At 65.4% G+C, this 27,302-nt stretch overlaps 1 protein-coding gene and 1 long non-coding RNA gene across 12 annotated transcripts in view; one reads left to right on the forward strand and one right to left on the reverse strand.

Annotated features, from left to right (window-relative positions):
* Positions 1 to 9,202: 9,202 nt before the first annotated feature.
* Positions 9,203 to 10,923, reverse strand: LOC122233052. 2 transcript variants are annotated; one of them, XR_006210503.1, is made up of 5 exons: positions 10,839 to 10,923; positions 10,604 to 10,718; positions 10,227 to 10,507; positions 9,955 to 10,135; positions 9,203 to 9,464 (listed from the first exon to the last, which is right to left on the reverse strand). It is a non-coding gene; the product is annotated as an uncharacterized LOC122233052 (long non-coding RNA). The 2 variants fall into 2 exon arrangements; XR_006210502.1 differs by having other exon boundaries at positions 10,227 to 10,718.
* A 104-nt stretch (positions 10,924 to 11,027) lies between these two features.
* The window catches only part of CCDC187 (coiled-coil domain containing 187), a 36,464-nt gene continuing 20,189 nt past the window's right edge, over positions 11,028 to 27,302 (forward strand). For 5 of the 10 annotated variants that reach the window (XM_042964190.1, XM_042964193.1, XM_042964196.1 and 2 more), the window contains exons 1-11: positions 11,028 to 11,363; positions 11,800 to 12,329; positions 12,428 to 12,526; positions 14,271 to 14,366; positions 17,663 to 17,797; positions 18,342 to 19,360; positions 19,590 to 19,684; positions 22,010 to 22,575; positions 22,944 to 23,031; positions 25,886 to 25,995; positions 26,973 to 27,053. In XM_042964190.1, coding sequence (XP_042820124.1) covers positions 11,149 to 11,363; positions 11,800 to 12,329; positions 12,428 to 12,526; positions 14,271 to 14,366; positions 17,663 to 17,797; positions 18,342 to 19,360; positions 19,590 to 19,684; positions 22,010 to 22,575; positions 22,944 to 23,031; positions 25,886 to 25,995; positions 26,973 to 27,053 — 3,034 coding nt within the window. In that variant the 5' untranslated portion in view covers positions 11,028 to 11,148. Of the gene's footprint in view, positions 11,364 to 11,403; positions 11,661 to 11,799; positions 12,330 to 12,427; positions 12,527 to 14,270; positions 14,367 to 17,662; positions 17,798 to 18,341; positions 19,361 to 19,589; positions 19,685 to 22,009; positions 22,576 to 22,943; positions 23,032 to 25,885; positions 25,996 to 26,972; positions 27,054 to 27,302 lie in introns of those variants that run through there. The other 5 variants (XM_042964195.1, XM_042964200.1, XM_042964198.1 and 2 more) reach the window with 5 other exon arrangements.

Genomic DNA, 27,302 nt, shown 5'->3' on the forward strand with positions numbered 1-27,302 from the left:
ATGGTCCCCGGGGCTGCGGCCAGGGGCCCGGTGCCGAGAAAGCCCTCACAGGGATATCGGCGTGAATGGCGGAACAGGGGAGCGATGTAGCGTCACCACAGGGAAAGCATCTCGTTTTCCTTCCTTGAAGCAGGGGGACCAGGGAGCCAGGGTCCCTGGGCTAGAAGAGTCTCAGCTTTATATCAGAACTTCGCCGGGGGAGCCGGAGCCCTCTGGGGTGCTGTGCAGTGAGCCGGCCAGGCCCCTGCCTCCGGGTCACCCGCCATAAGGTGCTCTCCTGCTCTGAACCTTGGTTCGGCCACCCGTGAATAGGGGTCACTGGTCCGTCCTGCAGGGGGCGCGAAGGGTCATGGGGTCCTGACGGTGCTGGTCACCATTCCCGGCGCACAGCAGGAGCTTGTGGAACGCCAGCGTTGGGACCATGCTGCCTGTCCAATCGTGCCCTGATGACGGTCCTGGGTCCTGGCTGGCACCAGGCGACGGGCCCAACGCGCATTGCCCACGTGGCCCCCCACCTGCGGGCAATGAGTGCATCACTGGTCCTGGCAGGGGGCTCCTGGGCCACGGGTCTGGGCAGGAGGAGCTCCTGGAGGGCCCCACCCGTCCCTCACCACCGGCCACACACCTGCCTCGCTCTTGCCCGAGTCCCCTCTGCGCACCGTCCCCAGCTCTGCCTCCCTCTTCCCGGCCTCCCCGGGGGCAGCCCCTCGTTACCTTCTGCCTTGTAACCACCTCCCCACTCGGTGAGGCCTGGTGCACCAGCGGGACAGAGTGCTCCCATGGGGGGTCGTAGGCACCCCTGCCCCATCCATCCCTATTGGGTCCCATTGCCAAAGGAGCGTTAGAGGGAGAAAAACGCTTTCCCGTCGGGACACATCCTCGGAGGGAATACAGAGGGCAGAGGAGCAGTGACGCCGGCCGGTCCTGGAGGCACCGCGGCTCGAGAGCCGACACCCAGGATTTGGTGTCAGCACGCCCGGGGCCCTGCCCTCGCCAGTGGCCAACAGTGCCGCCTCCACCCGAGGCACCTGCCACGCGCCTGCCCTTCACCGCTCAGCCTTCCCTGGCGTCCTGCCTGTCGTACCAGTGAGCGGGCAGAACGGCGAGGTGCCGGTCCCCAGGCCGGGCTTCAGGGGAGCTGACTTACCCGTCCCGGATCCGCCCCCTGGCCAGGCCTGGCGGGAGATGACGGTGGACGGTTTCTGAGCGCCTGGAGGTGGGGAGGCCTGGTGGACTCTCAGGGCTGCAATGGGCCTTGGATGAAGGCCGGGTCGGCTGAAGGCGCCGCTGCCTGGAGCCATCCCAGGGACAAAGGATGGGCACACAGGCGTCAGCGGGGTGTGCAGCCTGAGGCCCACGGGGGTGTTTGCTGGGGCCAGGGGTAGATCGGGATATCCCTGCTGCTGGCGTGGTACCTCCTCGTCCGTGGCCTCCCAGACCCTGCTGCCCCCGCCCCCCAGCCTCCCCGCCTACAGCAAGTTTGCTCCTGCGGGGCCCAGAGGGGACACAGAGGAGCTGAGCCCAACCCGGGACCTAAATGCTTCTGACCAGTCTCTACCATGGATTCCAGGCTGAAGAAGGAAAAGGTAGACAGGGAGAAAAAGAGAGAGAGAGAGAGAGAGAGAGAGAGGCACACGCACGCTCACATACATAGTCATGTAAGACCACTCGGGTTGACCGCGTTCCCGATAATGTCATTACCCTGAGAAACAACGTATTGTCCTGCAAAGTCGTGGGGCAAGTGCCCCCCACCCCATCGCCCTGAGGACCCCGGGGTCGCCCACAGCCATCTCCTCTCCTCAGGGCCTCAAGACTCCCTGGAGAGTGGGGCCTGCAGGGTGGGTGAACGGGTCCCCAGGCAGGTGCCGCAGGGAGCAGGAAGGAAACGGTCTGCCGCCCCGCGGGGCCCAGTGCCTCCCTGGGAGATGACAGGCGCCCAGGAAATAGCTGGAGGTGCGAGGGAGGCTATGCACCACCCGTGTCATCGAGCGACACCTGGCCACGCAGCATTCCTGGGGCCCTGGCTGGCAGCTGCGGGCTCTGTCACCGGGGGCCACGTGAAGCGGGCACACCCGCCCTCGTCCGTGGCAGGTCGGTCTGTGGGAGCCCATCCCCGGCTCGTATGACTGAACCCCCTGCCCCCTGCCTGTCTAAGCCCCCCAGGCCCGGCAGATGGGTGACACTGAGAGCCGGAGACAGGCAGAGAGAGAGACACAGAGACAGAGGCAGAGAGATGGAGAGTCTGGGGGCTCTGGGCTCCCACGGTGCCGTGTGGTGGGAGGGGGAGTCTTCACGCGAGCCTAAGCCAGACAGAATTAGGGGGGCGAATAAATCCGAGGAAGCCCCCCCAGGCAAATAAGACACAGTGGATTTTCCCCTTTCAGGGGCTCTCTGCCCACAGCTCCCCACTCCAGCAGAGCCGCTGGGGATAGAAGCCACTGGCCTGTGTTAAATCCACTCCCCCCTCCCGCCGGCTGGCCTCGGCCAAGCTCCCTGACCCTTGGGGTGCGGAGCGGGGAATGAGGCACTCATCAGAGACCACTGAGATGGTGTGTCCTCTGGGTCCGTCCCCTGGGGCCGCTCCCTCCAGAGGCTCCCAGGGAGGGTCGTCCCTGCCTCTCTCAGCTCCTGGGGCTCCAGGCGCCCCTTGGCTGGTGACTGCCTCCCTCCACCTCTGCTCGGTCCTCAACAGGCCCCCACCCTTCTCCTCTGGGAGGACTGGCCATCGGATGCAGGGCCTGCCTAGTCCAGGACGGTCTCATCCTGAGATGCTTAATGACATCTGCATGGACCTTCCCTCCCAAACAGAAGCACATTTACGCCTATTTACTCTAGGTGGACGTCTTCTGGGGACTCCATTCACCCCACTACGCCCACGTCCCAGTATTTACTTGCTACATGACTTGGGTCATAGAACACGCAGAGCTTTGCGGCCTCGTTGTCACGTCGCGTTATATCGTGAGCACGACCCGGGCATCGCAGAAAGGTTCTCACAGGCACCACTGGGGGTGGGGCTATGTGGCCTGCATCCAGACCCTCGCTGGGGGAGCCTCCGCTGCCCCCTCCTTTCCCGGCTGTGCGCTGTCCGGTGAAAGGCACCAGAGCCTGTGCCCCCAGGGCTCAGGGAGCAGCCGCCCTCTCGGCAGCTCAGGGAGCGGGGTCACCACACAACCGCTCACAGGTCCATGAGGAAACCTCTCTCCGTGGGGACTCTGTCTAGAACGTAGGGACAACGTGGAGCTTGGGACACTGCAGACCCACGCAGATGTGGCCGCTAGAGCAGGGGCCCTACCCTGGGCCTCTCTCCTCTGTCAGACGGAAGCCTGGGAAATAAAGTCCTGCCAGTGAAGCCCCTGGCACGGGCCTAGAACATGTCGTCCACTGTGCAAGGGACAGCTGTCGCCATGAAACTTGCTCCTGGGCTGACCTCCTCCAGCCTCCCCGGGCTGAGCCCCTCAGGCTGCCGGCCCAAAGGCGTGGGCGGACGCGGGGACCTCCTCAGGCACAGACCTCGTGCGCGGGGCCAGCGAGTCGGGGTTTGCCCGCCTCCGTGGGCCTCCTGGGCAATGCCCGTCACCTGTCCAGCGGCAGGCGCGGAAAGCCAGGGAGAGCAGGAGAGGGGGCCACCCTCCTGCCGGTCCCCGCGTGGGGTCCGTTCCCAGAGTCTCTGCCCATCTTTTCCGGCGCTGGCGGTTGCCACGGAAACCCCGCATCCTCCTCAGGGGGCCCCTGCTCTGCTCTTAGGGGAAACTCAGCCAGGCGGCCTCCTCTCCCAGCCCTCTGTGGCCTCAGGGTGGGGCTGTTTTCACAGCTTGATTCTTCCCAGTGGGTTGGTCCCTAACTCCCAAATGGTCTGGTCAGGTCTGTGGGAGACTCCCCTTGGTGTGGGCCCCACCCCGCCTCTGTGGCCCGAATCAACCTAGGGGCAATGACTGACCTGCAGGGGGCAGCAGACTCAGGGCAGCGCGGCAGCAGTCTGGGCCGGGCCCCAGGCGGTCCCCAGTCTGAAAAGCACCTGGAACCCTACCACTCTGGTTCTCCGAACTGCAAACCTTCCAGGATGGGAGCACGGACATTTCCTGAGCATCTGGCACCCGGGAAGGGAAGCAGCCAGAAGGAAGGAGGGACACAGGACCCCAGGCCTCCGGGGCCCCTCCCTCTCCCTGCAGGACTGATCGAAGCTCAGAGCCAGGCTGATCGGGGGAAATTAGAAAGACCCGCAGGGACAAACCCATCTCATGCATTTACTTTTGATCCCCTTGGAGGCCCCATTAAAATGACAGCAATGAGGGGCGCCTGGGTGGCTCAGTCGGTTAAGCGGCCAACTTCGGCTCAGGTCATGATCTCACGGTCCGTGAGTTCGAGCCCCGCGTCGGGCTCCGTGCCGACAGCTCAGAGCCTGGAGCCTGTTTCAGATTCTGTGTCTCCCTCTCTCTCTGCCCCTCCCCTGTTCGTGCTCTGTCTCTCTCTGTCTCAAAAATAAATAAACGTTAAAAAAAAATTAAAAAAATGAGAGCAATGAGTTTCTTCGTTTGCTTTTTAAATTATGAGCTCATAAAGACAAAGAGGACAGGAGAGGGGAGGGAAGGGGGGAGGGGGGGCGGCCCTCAGGTGCCATGGAGAACAGGGGCTGAACTTGGGAGGTGACCCCCCCCCCATAGCTGGAGGTCTGGACTGAGAGCTCCCCACCCCGCAGAGGCAGAAAGCCAGGGAATGAGGGTCCTGACAGACCCCCTTCCTCCCGCCTCCACCCCTAAGCAGGACAGTGGAGGGGTCTTCTCAGGGTCTGGCCAGCCCTACATGTTTGGAGTCCACAGCTCACCCCTCCCTCAGAGCCACCAGGTTGCTCTTGGCCCCACCTGTCATAGGTCTGGTTCTCCGGAAGCGGATGCCAAGGCGGAGTCTGGGGCGCACGATGCACCCCAGGGAGCCCCTGCCGTCGGATGGTGGGGAGGAAGCAGGGCCGCCCTGCGGGGCTCTGGCCGACTGACGCCTTGCCGCACCCCTCGGTCCCCAGGCCCCGGTGCTCTTCCCGCGGGGGACACAGGAGGTCCTGGGCAAGGCACCCTCTTGCGGGGTGCTGTCCGGCTGACGCTTCTGGCGAGGCCCTCCTCGGCTGTGGCCGGGGGCAGCCCGTGGACGTTGCCCCTCCGCACCTGCCCTGACGAAGCGGGGATGCAGTGGGGTAGGGGGTCCCGTGCTGGAGGGTCAGACGTTCCTACAACCGGGGTGGTGCCGGCCGAGGCCTCGCGGACAGCACAGGCCAGCTGCGCCCCGGACGCACTCCTGAGGAGGAGCGGCGGCCCTTCCAGAACGAGGGGGAGGCCCAGGGGAGCCGCCGGGCCGTCCGAGCTCCAGGACTCCTAGGCTCCCCAGACCCCTGCAGGTGCGAGTTTGGAGCTGGGCAGGGGTGGGGGCAGCACACGCTGACCAGGACCTAGGGTTGAAAATGAACTTTGAGTGAGTGTGCAGATCTTAGCCAAGTGACCGAGACCCCGGGAACCCACACGTGGGACTAGGCGCTGCCCGGACCCCTCAAGAGCCCCTGCCCTCCTTTGCCTGGGCCTGCCACACTGACTCCAAGGAGGCGGAAGACCTTGTGAGTTTTGCGTTTGGTAACCGGACCCCCCGCCGTGTCCACCCACCGGCCCCTTCCCACCGTCTGGAAGCCCTGAGAACTGCTCTCGAGACGACGCTGTGAACTGTCTCAGGTGTTCCCCCCGCCCCGCCCCGCCCCCGACACCATGCTTCAGAGGGGCTGGGGTGACCCTGCTGGCCTCCGGCTCCCTGGCTCCTGGCTGCCAGGCTGTGCTTCCGGAGACCCGGGTGGCTGCTGGAGGTCCCTGGGGGGGCGGGGAGAAAGCAGGGGTGGAGGGTCGAGAGGGGGCAGCTGTGGACCGCACTGGAGATGCCCGCCTCCCTGCCGGTGCGGACCTGCCTCCCGCGCTGCCCCCGCTGCCCGGGGCCCAGCAGGAGCGCCCCAGGTGTGTGTCCCCTGCCCGTGGGGGCTGGATGTGCCGGTGAGGCTCCTGGCGCCTGGCGCTGTTCCCTCGAGGCTCCGGGAAGCCAGCCTGAAGGAGGAGCCTGCCTGGATGGACGCTTGGGTTTCCCGGGCGACGTCAGGTGCCGGTGTCCCGGTGCCTGGCTCCGCCGGCGACTGGCCTTTGAGCCACGGCTGCTGCCTGGCGCCCTCCCACAGCTGGTGAGTTCCCTGGGGGGCCCTGCCTGAGCCGAGCCGGCCTGTCCCGGGCACTTGGGGGAGGCACGGGTGGGAGCACAGGCAGGTTGGGGAGGGCGTTAGCCTTTCCTCCTGGCATGGACGTGGCTGGGTGCTGGGAGCCACCTTCCTTCCGTCCTGCTTTCCTGGGGAGGGGTCTTCCGGCGTGGGGGCTCCCTCTGAGGGCTTGGGGCCTCCTCAGGGGCAAAGCCAGGCTGCCCCTGGGAGCTTGATGCCCACCCGCCCTACCCACTGGGCAGCCCTGCCTCTGGCTTCAGGTGCTGCTGTAAGGCCAGCACTAGACTCTGACCTAATGAACTGTCCCTCAGTCTCCCCGTCTGTATAATAGGAATAAATACGCCACCAGCCCCTGAGTGGGGCTGGTGGACAGTTCTGCATTTGGTCCCACCCGCAAGCCCAGCTGACAACGAGGCCAGCTCAGCCTGGATCCTGTCCAGCTAACTCCTCGGGCAAAGGGGGCCCCTCAGGCCGTCCTGTCCTGCTGGAAGACCCCCATCAAGGAGTCGAGTCAGCGGGCAGGAGACCCACAGCCACGCCCCCCAAAAGCCATGGTCCCCAGTTGACCATTCTGAGCCGTTTGAGGGTGGCTCTCACTCCCTGGGGGGTGTCTGTGTCCACGGGTTCCTTTCCCCGGGGTCGCTGGTGTTCCAGCTCCCTCCCTGTTTGCGGGGGGTGGCCCGGAGGACAGGTCTCCACTCTGTGTTGTGTGACTGTGGGCAGGGTGACAACGCCTTGCTCTTGGGTTGTGGGGAGGTGCCTCAGGTCGCCTGGGGAACGCGCTGGGGGCAGGGCCCGGCCCCTGGCAGGGTGCCCCCAGGGGAGCCGGCTCAGGAGCCGCTGCACTGAGCGCTGGGTGCTGGCCGGGCTGACTCTGGCCTTGGACGAGGCTGCCCAGGCCTGAGGGTGGGGGTGCGGGGCGGGGCGGGGGGAGCAAGGAGGTAGCCGGGCCGGGGTGGGGGAGCTCCCTGCTGACCTCTCTGTGGGTGTGGCCGTGAGTCCCTCTTGGCGAGTGGGCGGTGGCGCTAGGGTCCCCTGGGGGGTGGGTTAAATGGCTTCTGGGCTGTGCAGCCGAGAGGTCGAGAGGTCGCGGGGGGGTGGCAGCCTCGCCTTGGTTTTATCTCCTTGACCCTGTGGCCCGGCCTGGCCGCGTGTGGAATTTCCCTCTGCCCTGCCTCACCCACCGGCCCTTGCATCCCGCTTTCCCGCTGGCGCCCCCCTCCCCAACCTTCGCCTTGTGTTACCTTGTTTGGCCCTGTCGTCTGCCACCCTGGGGCCTGGCGCTGTCCTCTGGGGAGCGGCTGGTAGAGACGCGGTGGCTGAGAATGGAGAGGCTGGGGGACACCGCCCTGGCCAGACTCCCACGCAAGAAAGCCTTTGGCAGCCCAGGCCGGCCTACCTTCTCTGCAGCCCCGGGCAGCGAGCACGCGTGCTGTGTGTCGGGGTCCGGGGTCACGGGGCTGTGGGGGTGCCTGTGCAGCTCTTGTTGCCTGCATATCACTTCCCCAGATGTGACCCGAGCCTGGGTCAGCGGCCGGAGCGCTTCTGTCTGGACCTCTAAGGCCCTGCACCCCACCCTCTCTGGGCCCCTGCTTGGTGGCTTCTGGGCAGGGCCTGGTGCGCCAGGGGACTCTAATCAGGGGACAGGGCCAGTTCGGGTGTGTTCGCTGCCGGGACCAGTGCTGCCCCAGGGCCGGGTCTGAGCCGGTGGCTGGAGGGCCCGATGCCCGAATCCAGGCGGGGCCGGCTGCTGCTGCTGGTGAGACCAATGTGGTCTGAAACCCTGGGGCCCAGGGACCGTGGGCGCCTGGGCCTTTCTCCTTCACGGTCCACCGAATCTGTCCCCGAGCCCACTCGGGGTGCTTTGGGCTGGGTTCCCTGGGGATGAGCTGGGGGAGACGAGAACAGCGTGGCCGACAGAGCCGAGCTGCCGCCCACCCCACCCCTGCAGCCCGGTCAGGCTGTGGAAGCAGGGGCCTGGCCCAGAGCGGTGTCATGGTCTGTGGACTGTGGGCTGCGGGTGCTGTGGGTGGATCCCCCGGGCCTGGCAAGGAGCGGGACACCTGCTCCACCCAGGGCCCCCCCACACTGGGGGCTCTCACAGCCACGAGCATTTGCACACAGGCCACCCCTGCACCCCCCCCCCCCCCGGAGCGGTCCCCAGCCCCCTGGGGAGGGCAGAGGGGACCTCGCTCAGAGAGAGTGGCACTGGTAGGTGTGAGGAGGGAGGAGGCAGGGGTGGTCGGGAGGGAGCGAATGTGGCAACAGAAGGAGCCTCGGGGCCCAAATGGGGGCCAACCTCCAGCCGGGCCTGCATCTTGGCTCAGGGTTAGGGGAGAGGCTGGGGCCTGATCCATGTGGGGCGTGCCTCCCCCCCCCCCCCCCGCCGCAAGACTGTGGTCTCTGCTGTGGCCTTGTGGTACCTGGTGCCCACGCTGCTGCTCGTGGCCCCGGCCGCTTGTGGTCACCCCAGCAGGTGTGAGGGAGCCGGGGCAGTGCGTGCCAGGGTCCACGGAGGGTCCTGGGCAGGGAGAGGCCCTGGGGGCTCGCACGTCCCCTGATTTGGAGCCGGGCTAGAAGCCCGGGCGGTGAACCAGGTCTGTGGAGAGGTGCGGCACCCCCGGAGGGGGGTGGAGGTCGGGGGCCGGGGGGGGGAAGTTCTGGGCTTGTCACCGCTCACAGAGCAACGACGAAGCTGGTTATTTTCACGTGCACACACATTCGTTTCATGATTTCGCTTTTATGAACTCTAGGGCATTGAAGCAGACTGCTTCATCGTGTGTATGCATGTATTTATGTGTATTTATTTTGAGAGGCGGGGAGGGGAAGAGAGAGAGAGGGAGAGAGAGGATCCCAAGCAGGCTCAGCGCTGTCAGCACAGAGCCTGATGTGGGGCTCGAACCCACAAACTGTGAGATCGTGACCTGAGCTGAAAACAGGAGGTGGACACTTAACCTCCTGAGCCCCCCAGGCGCCCCCCCCCCCACCATCGTATTTATGAAATAGCTGCTTCCTGAGGAGGAAAACTGCTTAGGACCTATTTCTTCCCAGAGAGCCCCTCCCTCTGCCCTTTAGGGATCAGGGCTAGAAAGTTGGGGGGACGCTGGGGGAGAGTGATGAGGGCCTGAGCGCCTGGCGGGGGACACGGCCGCAGTGACGGCGGGGTCCGTTGGCAGGGCTGCAGGGGGTTCTGCTGAGCTGTCTCTGGGAGTCTCCTCGGTTGTGCAGCCTGTAAGGGTGGTGGTGGGGACACCGTGGTCACGCCCTGGGGAAGCCACAGTGTTCCCAGTCCCGCCACCCCCCCCCCCAGGCTCCCCTGTGCCACCCCGGGTCAGCCCTCTGTGACACTGACCCCTCGCAAACATCGTAAAGGAACACAGGGGTGGGACCCGCTGTAGCCTGGCCTCACTGGGGAGCAGGCAGGCCCAGGCAGGGCGGGACTCCCCACCAGGCGGACTCGGCAGAGCGGGAGGGTGGCCACGGTGCCACCGGCAGGGGGACCTGGCCACGCAGGTACGCGGAGGCACGCCCTCGGTCTAGGCCGCCAGGTGTGGTCGAGGGTCCCAGGGCCAAAGTCTGGATCTGGGGTCCCGCGGGCTCTGTGCCCTGAGATGCGCGCCTTCTGCCCCTCGTCCCGACCTCAGGAGAAGCCAGACGGGAGAGAAGGGACAGCACCCCGCAGTGCAGGCTGGTCCCGTCCCTGGGGTGGGTCCTCTCACCCTGTTGGCGGGACGAGGCGGGGGGGGGGGGGGCATGTCCACCGCGACAGGGCCCTGCTGGGCTCAGGACCTCGCCCTGTGCCCTGCCGCCCTGCCCCTCCGGCAGCCGCGTCCAGGCATCTCTGCTTCCCCCGGACAGGCAGGAGGCCCTCCATTCTGCCTTCTGCTTCCTCGGGGCGACCTGAAAACGAAGTCTTTGTAACCCGCTCAGCCACCCGGCCGCCCCACTCAGCGCCCCCTGCTGGAGTGAACTCACCAGCTGCTCACAATACCTGGGGGGGCAGCGGCAGGGTGGGGTCTCTGGTCGCCGAGGTTACTCAGCCGGCTGGGGGCGGAGCGGGGATTTGAAGGAGCTCTGCTCCGGGGGACCATGCCCAGCTCAGAGCCAGCTGACTGCAGAGTCCACACCCTCTCCACCACTCCGCCGGCCGGGGTCGTCGAGGTGACAGGACGCCCACGGCAGGTGGGCCAGGCTGGGGTGCAGCCCTGGGAGTGCAGGGCCCAGGAAGCAGGCCCGGGGCTCCCGGGGCTCAGGCGTCTTCAGCTGCTGCTCCTGTGGGCAAAAGGGCGTCCCGAGCCTGTGGCAGGGCGAGCCGAGAAGCCAGCGCCCACTTCCCGTGACCAATCCCGAGAGGCCGAAGGCAGGGACCTGGGCAGTGTTTCCGAGTCGGTGTCGGGGCCCGAGCACACAGCCTCTCGTCCAGCCGCTGGGGACACGTCCTGGGCTGGCTCCTCTCTCCCGCCCCGGGTCTTCCGGGCTGACCCTGCCCAGAATCGAAGCCTGAGCCCGGCATCAGCCCGGAGGTCACCCCACTCTGCCCCCAGCCCCTCCCTGTGCCCCCACTCTGGCCCAGCCCGACCGCGGCCCCGGCCAGTTCACTCACCGCCCGCGCAGCCACTGGCTCCGGTGCCCTGGGAGGAAGGGGGTGGGGCCCTGCCCATCGCCCCAGCAGGAGCTGAAGGCCTCGGCCCTGTCGCTGAGTGACGGGGGGTTATTATGCTGTCACAGGCCACCCAGAATTCTCTCCCACCCTGCTAACAGGCAGCTCGTTAGAAAGCCCCCCGCCCCCCGCCATTCCAGCCCAGGGCCCGGCAGCCCACCATGTCTGCTCAGTTTCCACAAGTATCCTGAGGGTCCCCATCGTGGGCCGGGGGACTGGAGAAGGCCAGCCGGCCCAGCCCGCGCAGGGATGGATGTCGGGCCTCAGGCCAGCAGGCTGCCCTGTGAAGGCACCATCTGTGGCCTCAGGGCAGGCGGTGACCAGGGGGCTCACCAGATCCCGCCCTGGGCCCGGCCCTGGGGCCATGTCGATCTCGGTCCTCCTAGGAGACACGACCCAGCCCCACCCCAAAGACAATCTCGAGGCCCAGGGCAGGCCAGCCGCCAGGAAGGCTAGAGCCAAGCCCAGGTAGTGTCTGTGCCCGCCCCCTAGACCAGGTGGGGGCTTCCTTTCCCAGGAGGGCAGCCCGGTCAGCATGAGGACAGAGGACTTGGGGGCCTCTGCTGCGTGCCTTCTCCAGAGCCTCAGTTTCCCCATCTGCAAATTGGACCGATCGTGGTGCCTTCCCCAGGGCCTCAGTTTTCCCATCTGCAAATTGGGCTGATCATGGTACCCGCCTCAAAGGCTCCAGGTGGCCGTCCGAGGGGACGTCACAGCAGTGCCGTGCATGGGGCATTTCACTGGTCCCCTGCACCTTCCTTGGCGGTGGGTCTTCTGAGACAGGAGAACGAGGGAGCAGGAGGGGTGCTGGGCTGGGGGGGTTGTGCTGTGTGAGATGTTCTTCTGCTCGGCATGGCCGTGTCCCCCCCACTCCTGACCGGCCAGTCTGCTTCTCTCTCCCCAGGGACTCCGGGCTCCGTCCATCTGCGGCTGATGATGATGCCATGGCTGCCCTGAGGTGGGCCAGGCCCTCCCGGCAGCCAGGTGACCTGCGGGGAGCTCCCCACGTGGCCTGGTCCGACTACACCGAGCAGCCAGGCCCCCAGAGGAAGGCCTGCAGCCTCCTGGGGTGGTCCGAAAGCGAGGAGGCCAGGGATGGGGACAGCTCAGTGTCATCAGGCCGCCTTTCCGGCTCCTCCGGGGGCCACGAGTCCTGCACATCTCTCCCCGGGCCCTGGAAGGAGCGCCCCCCCCAGGTGCAGGGGCCCCGGCGGCAGCTGAGAGAGAGCAACCCACGACTGGAACGGCTTAGGGACAAGATCCGGGCCCAGGCACAGTGGCAGGCCAGCTGTGCCTCTCTGGGCACCTCGACGCCCTCCAGCGCCTCGCGCCTATACAGAGTCTCCAAGCCAGATGCCCGCAGGCAGGCCGGAAGGCTGGCGCACCCCGATCCGGCCCCGTGGGACGTACTTGGGCCTGGGGCCACCGTCAAAGGTGCTGCGTTTGAAGCCTTTTGAGCGGCTGCCGGATGGCGACCTTTTCCTGGAACTTTGCGGAACCTGTCTCACGATGCTCCCTCTCATCTTCTCCAGGCTCAGGCACCCCGAGTGAGGCTCCGTGTGGAGCGGAAGACAAGGCCATCCCGGGCCGGGGGCGAGAGCCCTCCAGGGTCCCCCAGCGCCAGGCCTCAGGTGAGCCCGTTTGGACACCCAGGCGGCAGTCGGGGCCACACGGTTCTGGACCATACAGCTTCTCTCTCACCAGGCGATCGGCTCTATTTGATCACACTCAGATGGGGACACTAGAGAGGGTCCCAGCCCTTTATGAAAGGGCCAAGCAGGGGTCTGGACTCAGCCCGCCATTCCGTGGGGGGTAGGACTTCCGAACCTCGGCGCCCCTCTCAGGGAAGGAGTGCAGGCTGGCACCGTTTGCAGATGGCGAGGGGGAGGAGGGCGTCCCTCACGTGCAGAGACAGCCTCACTCCAGCAAGATTTGGGGGGGCCCTGGGGTGGGGGAGGGGGAGGGCCTCAGGAGCAGAAATCAGGCTGCCCTGGGACGCCCGAGGCTTCTGGGGTCCTCGGTGCAGGGGAACAGGATGGGTTTTCCACGGGGCAATAGTGGCACCGAGGGTGGGCGAGAGGTTGGTCAGTATGGGATTTGTGACCCCCGGGACAGCTGTCACAGGGGCGTTTTTGGGTGTGTGTTCCTCCACCCACGGGACCCCTATGGCTTCAGCTCTCCCGTCCGCTCCCATCCCACAGAGGCCACTGGGGCCCCTCAGGCAAGGACGGGACTTGGCCATTGGTCACTCAGCACCTGGTGTCATCGGTCACCAGTCCTTGATAGTCACGTCTCCCCCTCCCAGCTTTAGAACCCTCTGGAAGTAGGTGTGGGGCAGGGCCGAGGTCTTTTCCTTTTTTTCTTTTTTAATTGTGGTAAGATACACACAACACAAGATTTACCGTCGTAACCACTTTCAAGGACGCAGTTCAGGGGCGTCAGGCGCACTCACACTGTCGTGCAGCCGTCTCCCCGTCCGTCCCCAGAACGTGTTCGTCTTCCCAGACTGGACTCTGTCCCGTTACACGTGGACCCTCCCCTCCCCCAGCCCCACCCTCCCGCTCTCCGTGTCCGTGGCTCCGACTCCTCCAGGGCCTCCTGTGAGTGGATCCTGTAGAATCAGTGCTTTTGTACAGGCCTGGGTGCTGGACGTCCCTCCTGCCAGCGGGTTGTGGGCACCGAGGACAGAGGGACCGGCCAAGGCCTGGAGGCCTGGAGAGTCCTTCGGGCCAGCCTTTCCCCGAGCGCCCTCGGTCCTGCTCACACATCGCGGGCTGATCGGCCTCTCGGTGCTTCCTGGACACGGCCCCCGTCCCAGCGGTGAACAGGGACGAGCGAGGCCAGACAGCACGGGGAGAGGGGGCCCCACTGGCCCTCGGGAAGCTGGCCCGGTCCTGCTGGCCGCTGTGCTTGCCCGGGGACTTGGACAACCTCCACCGCCCTCGGTCTCTGAGTCTTCACACGTCCCGCCAGGGTGGACCCCACCACGCGGAGCCCCTCCCCCCACGTCCCCCTGCTGGGCCGCCTCTCCCCGGCGGCCCACTCGGCCGTCTATTCAGTCACCAAACACGAGGGCCGCACCGCAGACCGAGATGGTTGCGGGCAACTCAGACGGGAGGCCGTTCCTGTCCTTGGTGGCTCGCGGCCCCGGGCACCTGGGCATTTGTGACCAGTCGGGGCGTGAAGGGGGGGCCCGTGCAGACCACTAAGAGGCGGACGGCCACGTGTGCCCCTCTGGCCCCACACTCACAGTCCCCGGGAGCAGGCAGGACGGGCGCGTGGCTCTGTAGGGGCAGGGGGCCGCCAGCGTGGCCGGCCGTGTGGCCGTCACTGCTCACCCTCCCCGCCTTCCCTCCTCCTCTCCTCTCCCTGAAGCTCCACGGGAGAAAACCAAAAGAATGAAAAGTCGTCCTTGCGTGAGGGAGAGAGCCCCCCAGTCGCCCACCTCTAGAAGAGATGCCAAAGACACAGGTAAGGTTTGCCCGTTTGGGGCCCCGGCAAGGCCTGGGGTAAAAGTCTGTGACCCGGCTCGCTAGGTGGGCACGCGGCTTCTGGTTCCGGTGCTGCGGATGGACGGGCGCCCCTGGGGCCTGGGGCGCTGTGTCCCCGGGGGCCTGGGACGGGCAGGGGCCGAGCTCGAGTGGAGGGTCTGCCACGCGTGAAGGAGGGGCGGCACTGGCGTCCGCATCTCGGGTGAGTGTAGACCCCGCCTGGGTGTCACCGGGCGCCGCGTGGTCCCCGCCGGCACGGGGGTCGTCCGCCGTGAGGAAGCAGGAGTCCACCACCCCCCGTGCCGTGGACTGTCCTTCCAGCACCCCTAGACCAAGAGAGTCTGTAGGGACACGGAGCCGCTCTCCGCGATTGGACGTGCATTCACAGTCTGTGCTCCGAGGCATCACTCGTGAGTGGCGGGGGCTGCTGGAGGGAGAGGTCTCCCTAGGCACCCGGCCTGGGATTGGAATCCAGACAGCAAGCCCGGAACACCTGCCTTCCCCCAGAGCACTCGGTGATAGGAAAGGCCTTAGATAGTGCCCACTGTCTCCCAGCCCTCTGGGGACTTGGGGCCATCAGGCAGGGGTGCGCTTCGGCCGATCACATCCCAGGAGAGTCCGAGGAAAAGCTGGTGATGGTGGCAGGCCTGAGGTCACAACCTGGGGCCCCCAGAGGTGGGGGTTTGGGGCGTGGACATCCAGCAGGGACCCAGCTGCCCAGGCTGGGTCGGTCTGTGCCCCTGCCCTCGTGGCGGATCTGCCCGCCCCAGAAGGGGCCACTTTGGTGTGTGTGGGACGAGGGAGGCGGTGTTCCCCTGGGGCTTGACTGTTCCTGGCGGGCAGCGTGGAGTGGCGGCGCTCAGCGCTGGCTCTGTGTGCCTCGAGCTCTCTGGACTTCAGCTCAGGGACCCCCACGGCACTCCCCTGGGGTAGACGGGCTTGCTCCCGCTCTGTAGACGGGGACACTGAGGCTCGGCGAGGTTCGACAGCCTGCCCAGGGCTGCACTGGTGTGCTGGCTCCAGGCCTGTGCTGCTCACCTGAGAGAGCCAGGGGCGGGTGCTCTGGCCACCTTTCTGCTCCACGCCATCAGACCTGCCGCCTCCACTCTGGGAGAGCACGGGTTGCCGCCGGACGAATGAACATGTCCCTCCTCCGCCATTGGTTTCGGGGACCCTCGAGGGAGGCGGGCAGCCATGGGGGCAGACACGTCTATTCAGCAGGGTAAGAGGTGACCAGACAGCAGGGAAAACCTCCACTCGAACCTGACAGTGAGGGATGCTGGGAGCCACAGAGAAGGTTCCGGAAGGCTCACTGAAAAGGCACAAAATACAATAGTTTTCTGCATCGTTGTCTCCCCCCCCCCCCTCAGCTTTTTGGTTTGTTTTATTTTAATGGCTCGCTTGAAAAATGACCTGCTTGCTGTCTGACACTGGGTCAAAGGGCATGCCACTGGCTGCATCCATCATCGTAACCACCGTGTCACCCTGACGGAGCTGACCATTAGTTTCTGTCAGTGACCAAGTCACAGCTGGGCTAAAGAGAGATGAGCTTGGGTTCAGAGGTCAGAGCCGCAGGACTTGGGAATTGGATGAATTAGAAATTTGCTGTAGTTAACAAAAAATTAAATCACAATAGTTATAAAATATTCATCCATCCGGGCTGAAGGAAAATGAAGCCCTATATTTAATTTCAGATTATACCGCCTCACTTTGCATTTTTTATCATAGATTAAGTCGGCCCTGGAACTTTGACAGGGCACTTGGGGACTTCATCCATTTCCACAGATTAAAAATCCTCTCGTAAAAAAATTAATTGCCATTAAACTGCTCAGCGGAAGAAAAAATGTGCCCATCAGGACCCATTTATTGACCCGGACCCCTCTGGCGGGCTAATGGGGGATGAGCGGCCAGTGATGGAGGGGCCTGTGGGGAGGGTCCCGGCCAGCGGGCAGCCCCCTCGCCAGAGCAGGGCCTGCACAGTGGCAGGGAGGAGCGATGACTTTGTGCAGGTCAGCAGCGACAGGGGCCAGGACGCAGGAGCCTTGCCGGGGGACCCCCCCCTCCTCCCTCGGTACCATCCAACACCCAGGTGCGGCCACCTGGGCAGTGCCGGCCTCAGCCCCGGCCTTTGTCTCTGCCAGCGGAACCCTGTCCCTTCCTGGCCCACCCCGTTTCATGCCTGTGGTCTTGTGGGGAAACCGAGGAGAGTCACTCGCCCGAAGCCCATAGCTAGTAATCAGCAGAGCCAGAATTTAAACCCGGTCTGGGACTCCCGAGACCACGCTTTAACCTCCGGTGTTCCCGGGCCCTGGCGTGGGGGGCGTGGCCTCAGGGGCCCTTCCTGGAGGGGTGTGGTTTGTGGGGGCGTGGCCTCAGGGGCCCTACCTGGAGGGGTGTGGTTTGTGGAAGGCGGGGCCTTGGCTTCGGGTCCTGAAGGGGCGTGGCTTTACAGAGGGCAAGCTTTCGGGGCGTGGCCTAGGGAGGGCGTGGCTTGGCGTGGCCCTTTTCCCTTCCTGCAGCCGTCGGTTCAGGCTTGCCTCTCTCTCTCTCTGGGTCTGGGCCTTGGGCCAGGCATCCTTAAGCGTGTGTTGGGGAGGGGCCTGACCCTGTTGGTTGCCTGCCCCGGGGGTCACCTCTCCTGGCCTCCGCCACGGCCCTTGTGGATGGGTTTGTAACGATGGTGGGGGCTGGCATTGGCATTTGGTGAGAGTATTCTGGGATTATGAAGAACTTTGATAAATGACGTTCCTCAGGTGACAACATTTGTTAACAAAACCTCGTTTGCGTTTGGGACGCGGGGGGTGTTTGTCCGTGCTCTCCGGGACCCCTCGTCGTGCTGGCCTGGGCATCCTTGTTGGTGCCCAGCCCCTTTGCTGCGGAGCCACACCGGCTTGAAAGCAAATAGTTTGCTGCAGCCCGGTGCGAGTGGCCAACCGTGGCCGTAGCCTCCCACTGGCCCTTCCTGTGCTGATGGCTCTCCGTTATCGCCGTCCTTGTCACTACGGGCCGGTGTTTACTGAGCACGTGCCGCGCACCTGGGCCTGTGTTGCTCCCGCGGGGAGCAGCTTTTATTGTCCCGTTAACCGAGGGTCAGAGAAGTCAGGTGACCGTCCAAAGTCATCCTGGGACTCAGCCCTGCCTCTCGCTGCCTGGTGGCTGAGGCTCACCCCAGCTCCTCTGGGGGCGCGTGAATTGGTCCCAGGGGACTGCCCGGGGCCAGCAACCTCCCCGGAAGGCCCCGGCTGCTCGGCTGTGTGTGCGTTTTCTCTGTTTAAGATTCTGAGTTGGTCGGTGTTTACGCCTGGAGGAAAGGACCAGCCCTGGCGAGGGCCCTGCTTGGGCCCCCTCCGGCCCTCCCCAGGCTCCAGAGGGAGGCTCCCTCGAGAGACCAGGCCCCCACCGCGGAATTAGGTACCTGGTGCCTCGCCTCTGTCTCCTCCTGCTGCGCTGTAGCCTGTGGGCGGTGGGCGCAGAGGGCGAAGGAGGGACATCAGGTACAGGAGCAGGCCTCTCCCCAGTGGCCCGTCGGATGCCCTCCAAACCTGCCATCAGGCAGGACTTGGGGGAAACCATTACGTTTGAAAGCCTAAGGAAAGGATTTCTGTCCCCGCGAGACGCCTTTCAGGCTCCCAGGAGGCTAGGCTTTCCCGACTGGGGGAAGGCAGGGTGGGGGGGGCAGGGGCTCCTCCAGTGGACACACGTCACCCCCATCACGCTGTGTTCGCCATGTCTGGGGTGGGGGGCTCTGCGCCACGTGCCCGGGCACAGCCTCGAGTCACCAGGATGTGGCATGTGCACCTGGAGGGCTTCTGCAAACCCACGCTGTGTGCAGGGGTCAGGAGGGGCTGGGAGCAGGGCCAGGGGTGCTTCTGGGGGGAGGGAGGGGAGCTGGCTCTGCCCCCCCCCCCCCCGGGGCCCTGCAGCCCCTGACACCCGTGACCACCTGTGTTTGCAGGAGACAGCAAGAAAGTTGGAGCTGCTAAGAGCTCCCCTGCCCGTCCCCGGATGCCCGGTCCAGCCTCTGTCCGCGGCGGCCTGCAGGTGTCCACCAATACGCCCGACCTGTCCTCCTGCGAGCAGCCTGTGACCATCCAGAATGCCATGGCTGTCCTTAGAGACCTCCGCCAGCAAATCCAGGCCGGGCTGGAGTTGGCCCGGAGCCACCGCCCCAGGGGAGGGCCAGAGCTGGGGCGGTCAAAGTTGTGGCTGCAGAACCTGGCAGAGAGGAGGCAGCAGGGCCCCTGGAGCACCCCAGATGTTCGGGGCTCCTTCTCGAAGAGTCCTCAGGCCTTAGAGAGGGCTGGCAGCTTCCCCACGGGGCATCGCTGGAGCAGCTTGGCTGGGTGGGAGTCCTGTCCCCAGATGACCTGGGCGGCCCGAGGACGGAACCCCTCCTTCCAGAGGCCTGGGAGCCCCCCTGAAAGGCTGACCTCCTTCCCTCAGCGGCCCTGGAGCGCCTCGGCCGGGCAGCCCTCCCGGCCCCAGAGGACCTGGGCTGCTCATGAAGACTGGGAGAGCTCTGCCCAAAGCCCGTGGAGCCCAGCGGCCCAGCGGCCGTGGAGCGCCTCCTTCCTGCACAGCAAGGGCACCCCATGCAGGGGCCGAGGCTCGCTCCCGCCTCCCTCGGAGCCAAAGCGAGCCTGGATGAGGCCGGCCCCCGGGGCCCCCAGGAACGCCCCTGGGAAGGAGAACGAGGTGAGGGTGCCGCCACCCTGCCCGAAGCCCCGGGGGGTCCTGGGTCACCCCTACAGCTCTGAGTCCCTGCGGGAGTTCATGCGCCAGAAGACGCTGGCCCGGAGGCGACAGGCCCTGGAGGAGAAGGCCTCGGCCCTGCGGGCGCTCGAGCTGAAAAACCAGAGGCTGCAGGATGTGTACAGGAAGCAGAGGGAGGCCGTCTTCGGCAAAGCCGTCCCTGTGGTGTCCCACACGACCCCCGGCATCGTGACCTTTTTTCCGCATTGTGCACAGTCCAAGGTACGCGCAGCCTGCCGGTGAGGACGCGGTGCTGAGTTTCTGACGTCCCCAAGTGCCTGCCTCCCTGGGTATGGTGGCGCTCTGAGGGACCCCACTGCCTCTGTCCCAGCCCCTAGACAGGGGGCCCCCCGAGGGCTCCAGCCTGAGACCCTTAGCTCTGGGACTAAGGGACAGGGTCTCAGGGTCTTTTGTCCGAGGCGGGCTCTGACCGTGTTCTCCTCTGCTTTAGGGCCTGGAAGCCTCTGGGAGCCTGGGGTCGCCTGTGCTGGAGTGGAGCAAGGTGACCTCCGGCATGGTGCTGGGGGACCAGGAGGCCCCGGGCAGGTGGGTAGGCGGGGGGGGGGCTGCAGTTCCTGGGGGGGGGGGCTCCTCCAGGCAGAGGCGGCTTCCTCTGCCCAGAGCTGGTGAACAGGGCTGTCCCGGGTTCCACAGCCCCTGAAGTGAGCCATTGAGGGCACACGATGGCGGTTGGGGGGGGGGGGGCATTGGGCACCTCCCCAGTGTCGTGTGACCGCCACCTCTCTCTGCACACACAACATCGCCTCACCCCGAAAGGGAACCCCGTACCCGTCGGCATGGCTCCGGTGCCTCCCCGCGGCCCCCCGCCGCCCCAGTCTGCTCCCCCCTCTACAGATTCACGTCACTGGAGTCTGGCGGGGCGTGGCCGCTGGGAGGCCGCTTCTCTCTTGGAGCGTGCTTTCTGGGCACGTCCGTGTTGTCACGCGCATTGGGGTTTCGTTCCGTCGTTATGGCCAAACCCCGTTGCGTGGCCTGACGGCCGCAGATGGTTTATCCGTTGGTCAGTTGGTGGACGTTTGGACTGTTCCCCCCCACCCCGCCCCCCAGGCTGCCGTGGTTAGTGCCGCTGTGAATGAATTCACTGGATGCCTATCTCGTGTCCCTTGTTACACGCCTGGGAGTGGAATTGCCAGGCAACTTTATTTGGAAACTCGGTGTTTAACTTTTCGAGAAACCGCCAGATGGCTTCCCACACCGGCTGCCTCGTTTTGTATCCCCACCAGCGACGGAGCGGCCCAGTTTCTCTGTGTCCCGCCAACTGCTTTTCTGTTTTTCTCCCTCCTGTTTTCGTCTGGTTTTCACTATTGTGTATTTTAATGGAGCCGGGCACCTGTTCGGAAAGCCCCTCCCCGGGGCGGCACCTTAAAGCTCGGGGTCAGGAGACCGTCCCCCACTTTGCTTGGGGCGCTCCCGGAGGCTACAGGTCCACAGAGCAGCCCGGGAGGCTGCGCGGTTTTCAGCTTCTTAAACTTGACGTCTGGGAACATCCTGAAGAAGATGCGGGTCCCAGGTCGTGCGGCTCAGTGACGTTCACACGCTCCGCACCTGCGTCCCGACGGAGAAACCAGCCACTGCCCAGGGCAGCCCCCGTCCTCCGCGGAAAGGCCGGCCGAGGGCTCCTGGCCGCCTTGACGTGATGCCCGCGGGTCGGTCCCCCGGACAGCGGGAGCGTGGGCCCTTCATCTTGCTTTCTTGTGTTCTTTCTCCCCCTCCACGTTTTAAAGAAGTTGTGGGGAAATACACACAATGTAGATTTACTGTCTTTAGGCACATTCACGCTGTCATGCAGCCGTCCCCTCCGTCTGTCCCCAGAACGTGTCCACCTTCCCAGACTGGACTCTGTCCCATTACACACGGACCCTCCCCGACACCCCCCCCCCACCTCCTCTCTCTGTGCCCGTGGATCTGATCTATCTAGAGCCTCCTGGGAGTGGATCCTTCAGGACTGGTCCTTCTGTGCAGGGCACAGCTCACGGAGCACGGTGTTCTCAGGTGCATCCACGTTGCGGCCGGTGTCCCGATTTCCTTTTTATGGAATGCTTCCGATCTCTTCACATCCTGTCAACACTGCTTATTTTTAATTTTAATTAATTTATTTTTATTTAGTTAATTTTTTTTTTTTGAGAGAGAGAGAGAGAGGGAGCGAGTGGGGGAGAGGGGCAGAGAGACAGGGAGAGGGAGAATCTCAGGCAGGCTCCGCGCTTAACGTAGAGTCCAGTGTGGGGCTCGATCATGACCTGAGCCGAAATCAAGAATCAGACGCTCACCTGACCGAACCACCCAGGTGCCCCTTTTATTTATTGTTAAGTCGTAGGCACCCTGACCGCTGTGAAGGGGTATCTTACTGCGATCTGGATTTGCATCTCCCCGATCACCCGCGATGTTCGGCCTCTTTTTCGTGTGTTTGTTGGCTCTTTGGAGAAACATCCCCTCAAATTCTTTGTGCGCTGTAGCTGTTGAATGGCAGGTGTCCCTTATATGCTCTGGGTTCTGACCCTCATGGGACGTGTGGGTTGTAATAACTTTGTCCCATTCTGTAGGTCACCTTCTCACTCATGATTGTGGCCTTGGTGCACATGAGTCATACGTTTTGAAGGACTTTGATCTGTTTTTTCTTTTGGTGCCTCTGCTCTGGTGTGAAACTCCAGAAATCACTGCTGGGTCTCCCTCACGGCCTGGGGTGGTCCCTTGCTGTATAGACGTGCCCCAGAGCCAGCCCTCCGAGCCATAAACTGTCACCGTGAATGGACGCCATTGTCACAGACGCTCATCCCGCCTCCTACACGTTTTGAACTCGCTGCCGAGGCCGCAGGCGCCAGACCTGACCCCCTCCACCCTCTCTCCCTGCAGCTTCTGCCTGTGTCTGAACAGAGCCCTGAACCGCACTGAGACGCTGGGGACAGGCGGCCCCACGCTGATGTCCGCCCGCTCCTCCCCGGGTCCCCTGAAGCTCCAGGACCTCGCCACCCAGGGCCCGCGTCCAGGGGTGTGCATCTACCTAGACCCCGAGGAGAGCGAGCGCCTGGGCACATCGGGGCCCCTGCACTTCCGCTACAAGCAGGCCCGGCTACAGGCTCTGGAGACCATGGCCAACATCCTGAAGCAACGGATCGACATCCTGACGGCCAAGCTGCACAAGTCGGAGGCCCTGGACCCTCCTGGGGACCCGGTCTCCGACCCGTCGCCCTCATACCTCAGCGGAATGGCTGCGGCCCCCACGCCCACAGCCCCCGTCCACTCCGGAGCGTTAGTGCCCCGTTGGGGCGGAGGGACACCCTGGGACTGGGCGGACACGCAGGCCAGGCCGCCGGCCTCACCCACCTGCTTCCCGGACAGCGGGACGCCGTCCTGGAGCCCTGACTGGGAGCGGCGGCACAGCGTGAGCCCGGGGGCCCCCCGCAACAGCCAGCCCCGAGGTAGGCGGCCACCAGCCCCAGCAGTGGCCCCACTCTCTCCCTCAAGGGAAGAGGCCGATGACAATACCACGGCGGGTGTGTAGGCCGCTCGAAGGGACGTAGGGGCCGTCCTGGTGGAGCCCGGCCACAGGCTCAAGTTCCACCGGCTGTGGCCTTGTCCACGGCTTGGTCCTGGTGGGTGGAGGGGTGAGGCCTGGCCATGAGGCTTGTGTGCCCACACCTCACCCTCCCGCCTCCAGAGAGGGGCAAGAAAGCAGACAAGGCCCGCCGGGCCCCTCCTGACACGGGCCGGGGGTGTCCCCGCTCGGTCCCCAACCGCCGGCAGCTCCTCCTTCCGGGGAATGAGCCTGGTGTCCGTGTCCCCCAAGGTCTCATGGAGGACGGATGTTTGGAGCCGGACAACAGGCTGGCAAGAAACATGGACTCCTTCCAGGCCCTCCGCCCCTTCATCGGGAGGTGAGCCTGCGCCCTCCACACGCCCTGGCCGAGCCGCGAGCTGCTGGCCGTGCACAGCCCGTGCACAGGGGTGCACAGCGGTCTGGGTGCAGCTGGGCTGGCAACGGGGGTGGTGACACAGTCCTGACCCCACCGTGAGAAGCCCCCGGACCTGGGTCAGGGCCTGCTGGCTCTGGTGCTGGCCAGGGCCCCGGGGGGAGGGCCCAGAGACCCCTCTCTGGCTGGGCTGTGGGCACTGGGCCCCTGACCCAAGGCCCCCGCTGATGGGTGGGCAGCCCCCGGGACGCACCCCCTCCCCACACACCTCTGCACTGGCTTCGGGCCCAGCGGACACTATCGGCCACACTTTCCTTGGTGACTGGGGGGCTGGTCCTGTGCGGGTATCTTCCCACTCAGGTCCTGTGTCCCGTGTCTAAGTTCTCAGGACCACCCAGCCACCCCCCACCCCCACCCCCGCCACCACTGCCCACTGCCCAGCCTCTGTCCAGTCGGTGGACCCGAATGATTACTGCCAGTAGGGGGCAGCATTGGGCTGGACTTCTGGTTCTTGGCCAGCTGCCCGCTCCCCAGACCTAGGGGAGAGGCAAGGGATGGGAAAATTGTCAGACGTGAACCATCGGTGCCCCGGGCTCCAAGGCGGACGCCCCACATCTGCCTGTCCCACTGCTGGACGGCCAGCGGGGCCCTGCAGGGCATTCCCACCCAGCGCACCCCCACACCTGGGCCCCGCGTCCTCCCCGTCCCCCCGCACCCACCCCGATCAGGCTGTGCAGAGTTGTGCCCTGGACGACTCAGCGGCCTTGCTGTGTGGGACCAGGGCCCAGGGGCTTGCCGGCCCCTCAGTGTGTCCAGAAAAGCCGCCTGGCCGGCCCTTCTGAAATAGCACTTGCCGCCCTGCTGGCGTCTCTCTGGTGGGGTCCGAGGATGAAGGTCAAGGCCCCCGTCCAGCTTGCGGTCCCCAAGTTCTCCAGATCCGGGGCCTGGCCCATCCCGCTGCCTCTCAGGCCAGCTTTTGAGTGCCTGAGTTGGGGAGGGACCACCACCCACACCGCCGTCCTCTCTCCGCTGGGACCGTGGGGCTCGGTGCTGGCCGGGGCCCCAGCCCATCACCAGCACCCACTCCTGCCCTCCAAGGGCCCGTCCATCCCGGCATCTCCGGAAAGAAGGGTGGTGGGGTGCCTGCCCCAGCTGTGTGCCGACCGCTACCCGCAGGCTTCCCTGCACCTCGGGCAGCACTTTCAGGATCCTGTGAGATGGATTCCCGTTCCCACTGCACAGACCGGAAAACTGAGGCCCAGAGAGGTGACTTTGCCAGGATCCCATGGCTCATGGGAGGGCAAGCCAAAACTCAGACGCAGGGCTGGACGCAAGAGCCCAGGGTTCTTCCATTAAGCCCCTTCCCTAGTCGAGCGGTTCTCATTCTGTTCCCTGAGAACTCGTTGGAAACGCCGAGTCCCGGCCCACCCCCCGCCCTCCTGAACCCGGTACACTAGGCTGGGCCCAGGGCTCGGTCCTGCTGGGCACGTGCTGCACACCGAAGTGTGACAACCACTGCCCTGGGAAGTCTAGGCAGAGGCCAACGAGCCACAGCCACGTGGCCCACTGCCTGTGTTCATAAATAAAGCTTTATTGGCACCCAGCCCCGCGCATCCTTTACCTCGGGAGTGCGGCGCTGTCAGTCATGCTGCAATGGCAGAATCGTTCCTACAGAGGCAGGGTCTGCGGTGACCTGGTCCCTCCTGTCCCCTCATGGGCACGCGCTCCTGCAGCAGCCCCCACTCCCCGTCCCCGGGGGGGCTTCCGGATTCAGCCCCTGGGCCTGGGCATCGCTTCCTCTCTCCAGGACCCTCTTCCACACCATCTCCCTTGCAAGGGCCCGGGGCTGCAGAGGTGGGGGCTGGGCGTCCCAGCAACGTGTGGCTGTTGGAGGGCCACGTCCCCCCCGCCCCCACTCCACGGCCTGCAGCGTGTCCTTAGTCACCCCGGCGGTCCGGAGTCCCCGTGCCGGCACGGACAGCCGCACCCTAACGAGAAACGTGAAGGGAGGCAGAGCCGTGCACCCCGCTGGCACAGGCCCCGTCTCCTGGGCTCCTGCTGTCTCGGGGAAAGCCCACCTCCTCCCAATCCTAGGGAACCTCGCAGGCCACCTCAGGGTCGGGGGTTAGCTCGCCCTCCCAGCAGGCAGGTACCGAGTCTAGCTGGCCCGTGTGACCGCCGCCTCCTCGGCCCCCTGGCCGGCTCAGCCTCCCTCTGTGGGACGGGACAGCCTCTCGGGGCGCGAGCAGTCCCGAGGTGGTGAGGGTTAGGGCTGGTTGTCCGCCCTGCTCCACTCCGGGCCCGGTGGACACAGCCCCTTAGCAGGCGGCAGAGGGAACGACGGAGGCGAAGAACAGGCCCGTGTCCCTCATTCCCAGAGTGGCCGTCTCGCCCCGTAGGGCCCGGGGTGGGAGCCGGCCCAGAGCAGGCACGGGCTTCCAGGCAAAGGGCGTTCTGGTCCCATCCAGGGTGCCCAGCGGTGATGATGGCAGCTGGGCCCCAGCCGTCCGAGCTCCTGAGGGCTGCTGGTCCCCCGGGTCCCGGTGCAGAGCCCCAGGCTGCCACTTCAAGCTGGGGGACGCTGCTGGCGTGGATCCGTGGGTCCACTGCTGCCCCCCTGGTCCTCCAGGCACGGGCCCGTCCCCCTACCCCCTTAGGCCTCTGGCCCTTGGCTTCGGCCCTGGTCACTGTGGGTCTGAGAGCCGCTTTGTTCAGGCCGAGGGAACCCGGGTCCCTGCACCCCAGACCCCAGCGGCCTCATACCTCATGGATCGGTCCTTGCCCGACTCTGCTCACGTGTGTGTTTGCGTGTCCCCAGCTCACTCGGGGTGACAGCCATGCTGGACCCCACCTGCGACTCCCTGCGGCTGGAGATGCCGTCGGCCAGAGGGGCCAGCTTGCTCACGCCCCGGACCACGCGAAGCTGCGGTAAGGGCAAGCCCGCGGACAGGCCCTGGGCTGGCTGGTCGGGTGGCCGGGGAGGTCCGCTGGGGACCCCCTCCACTGCTTGATGCTCCGGCGAGGTCCTACGGGTGTAGAGAGATCCTTTTCTATGTGGAGAGCATCCGTGTATCAGTATTAAAGTTTTTTGGAGGCTTTCGGGACCCAGCTGCTTGCTACGTGCCCCTGCAGCGCCTCGGTTGTGACCGATACTTGCCCGGATGAGGGCTGACCGCGTGTTTCGTCGAGGGCCCTGCTCCCCGGGCCGCCGCGTCCGAGCATCTGCCCGCCCAGGCCTCTGCCTTTTCTTTTGCTTCTGAAAGGTTTTGTTCCTGGGTTTCAGCTGAGGAGACTTGCTCAGGGCCACGGAGCTGGTGCAGAGCGGGGGGGTGCGTGGGGCAGAGCCCTGTCTGGTAGCCCGGCCTGGCCGAGGGCCCGTGCTGAGGGGTGTGGGCGGACGGTGTGGGCTGGCTCGGGGCGTGCTCAGGGGTGAGCTGCAGGGCCCTGGCACAGTGGCTGGGAACCGGGACTGAGTGGCTGGGGAGGTGTGTCGAGGGGGGCCCGCTGGGCTCGTGCCCTGGGCCCTCTGGAGGAGGAGGGGTCTGTGCCTCCCCCCAATGCCATGGCCGACCCGCTCCCACCTCCTTTGCTTCTTGGTCCGGGAATCTCTCCAGCCTGTGCTGGGGGCTGCGGGGGGGCCTGACCCCTGGCCCTGCTTCTCCCGGTCTCCCGAGCACCAAGAGCCCCCTAATTCATTTGTTGGTTCCTGTCTCTGCTTTTCCGACTTGTCCCCACTGAGTACCTGCTATGCCCGGTGCTGACCTGAGATCCGGCCCTGCCCTCCAGGCACCTGCTCCTTAGCGTGGGGCAGGCATCGGGAAGCTATCGGGTGACAGCACACGACACGTCAGGTTCTGAGAGAGAATCCACCGGGAAGCTGGTAGAGATTTCCTCCGTGTTTGCAGCCCCAGAAAATGCAGCCCAGAGGGAGCAGCGAGCAGCCCAGGAGTGCCCGGGATTGAGCTGTGACCAGGGCCTGAACGCGGGTACCAGCACCGTCTATCCCTTGCTGTCCTTCTGGAAGGCTGGCTGAGCAGGGGGCGGTGGCTGGCTGCTGTGAGAGTCAAGGGTGATCCCCAGTCGCATGGGGCTGGCTGCCTCCGGGCCAGGGTCCTACAAGGGGGTCAGGCTCTGGCCTTCCCTCCGGAGGGGACAGCCCTCTCTTTACCGCTCAGCCCCACTCACTGGCTCCTTGCTCTTGGGAGTGTGGGGCCACGGTCCCGGAGCCCCCTTGA

The sequence above is a fragment of the Panthera tigris genome, chromosome D4 (assembly GCF_018350195.1).
Source record: "Panthera tigris isolate Pti1 chromosome D4, P.tigris_Pti1_mat1.1, whole genome shotgun sequence".
Lineage (NCBI taxonomy): Eukaryota > Metazoa > Chordata > Mammalia > Carnivora > Felidae > Panthera > Panthera tigris.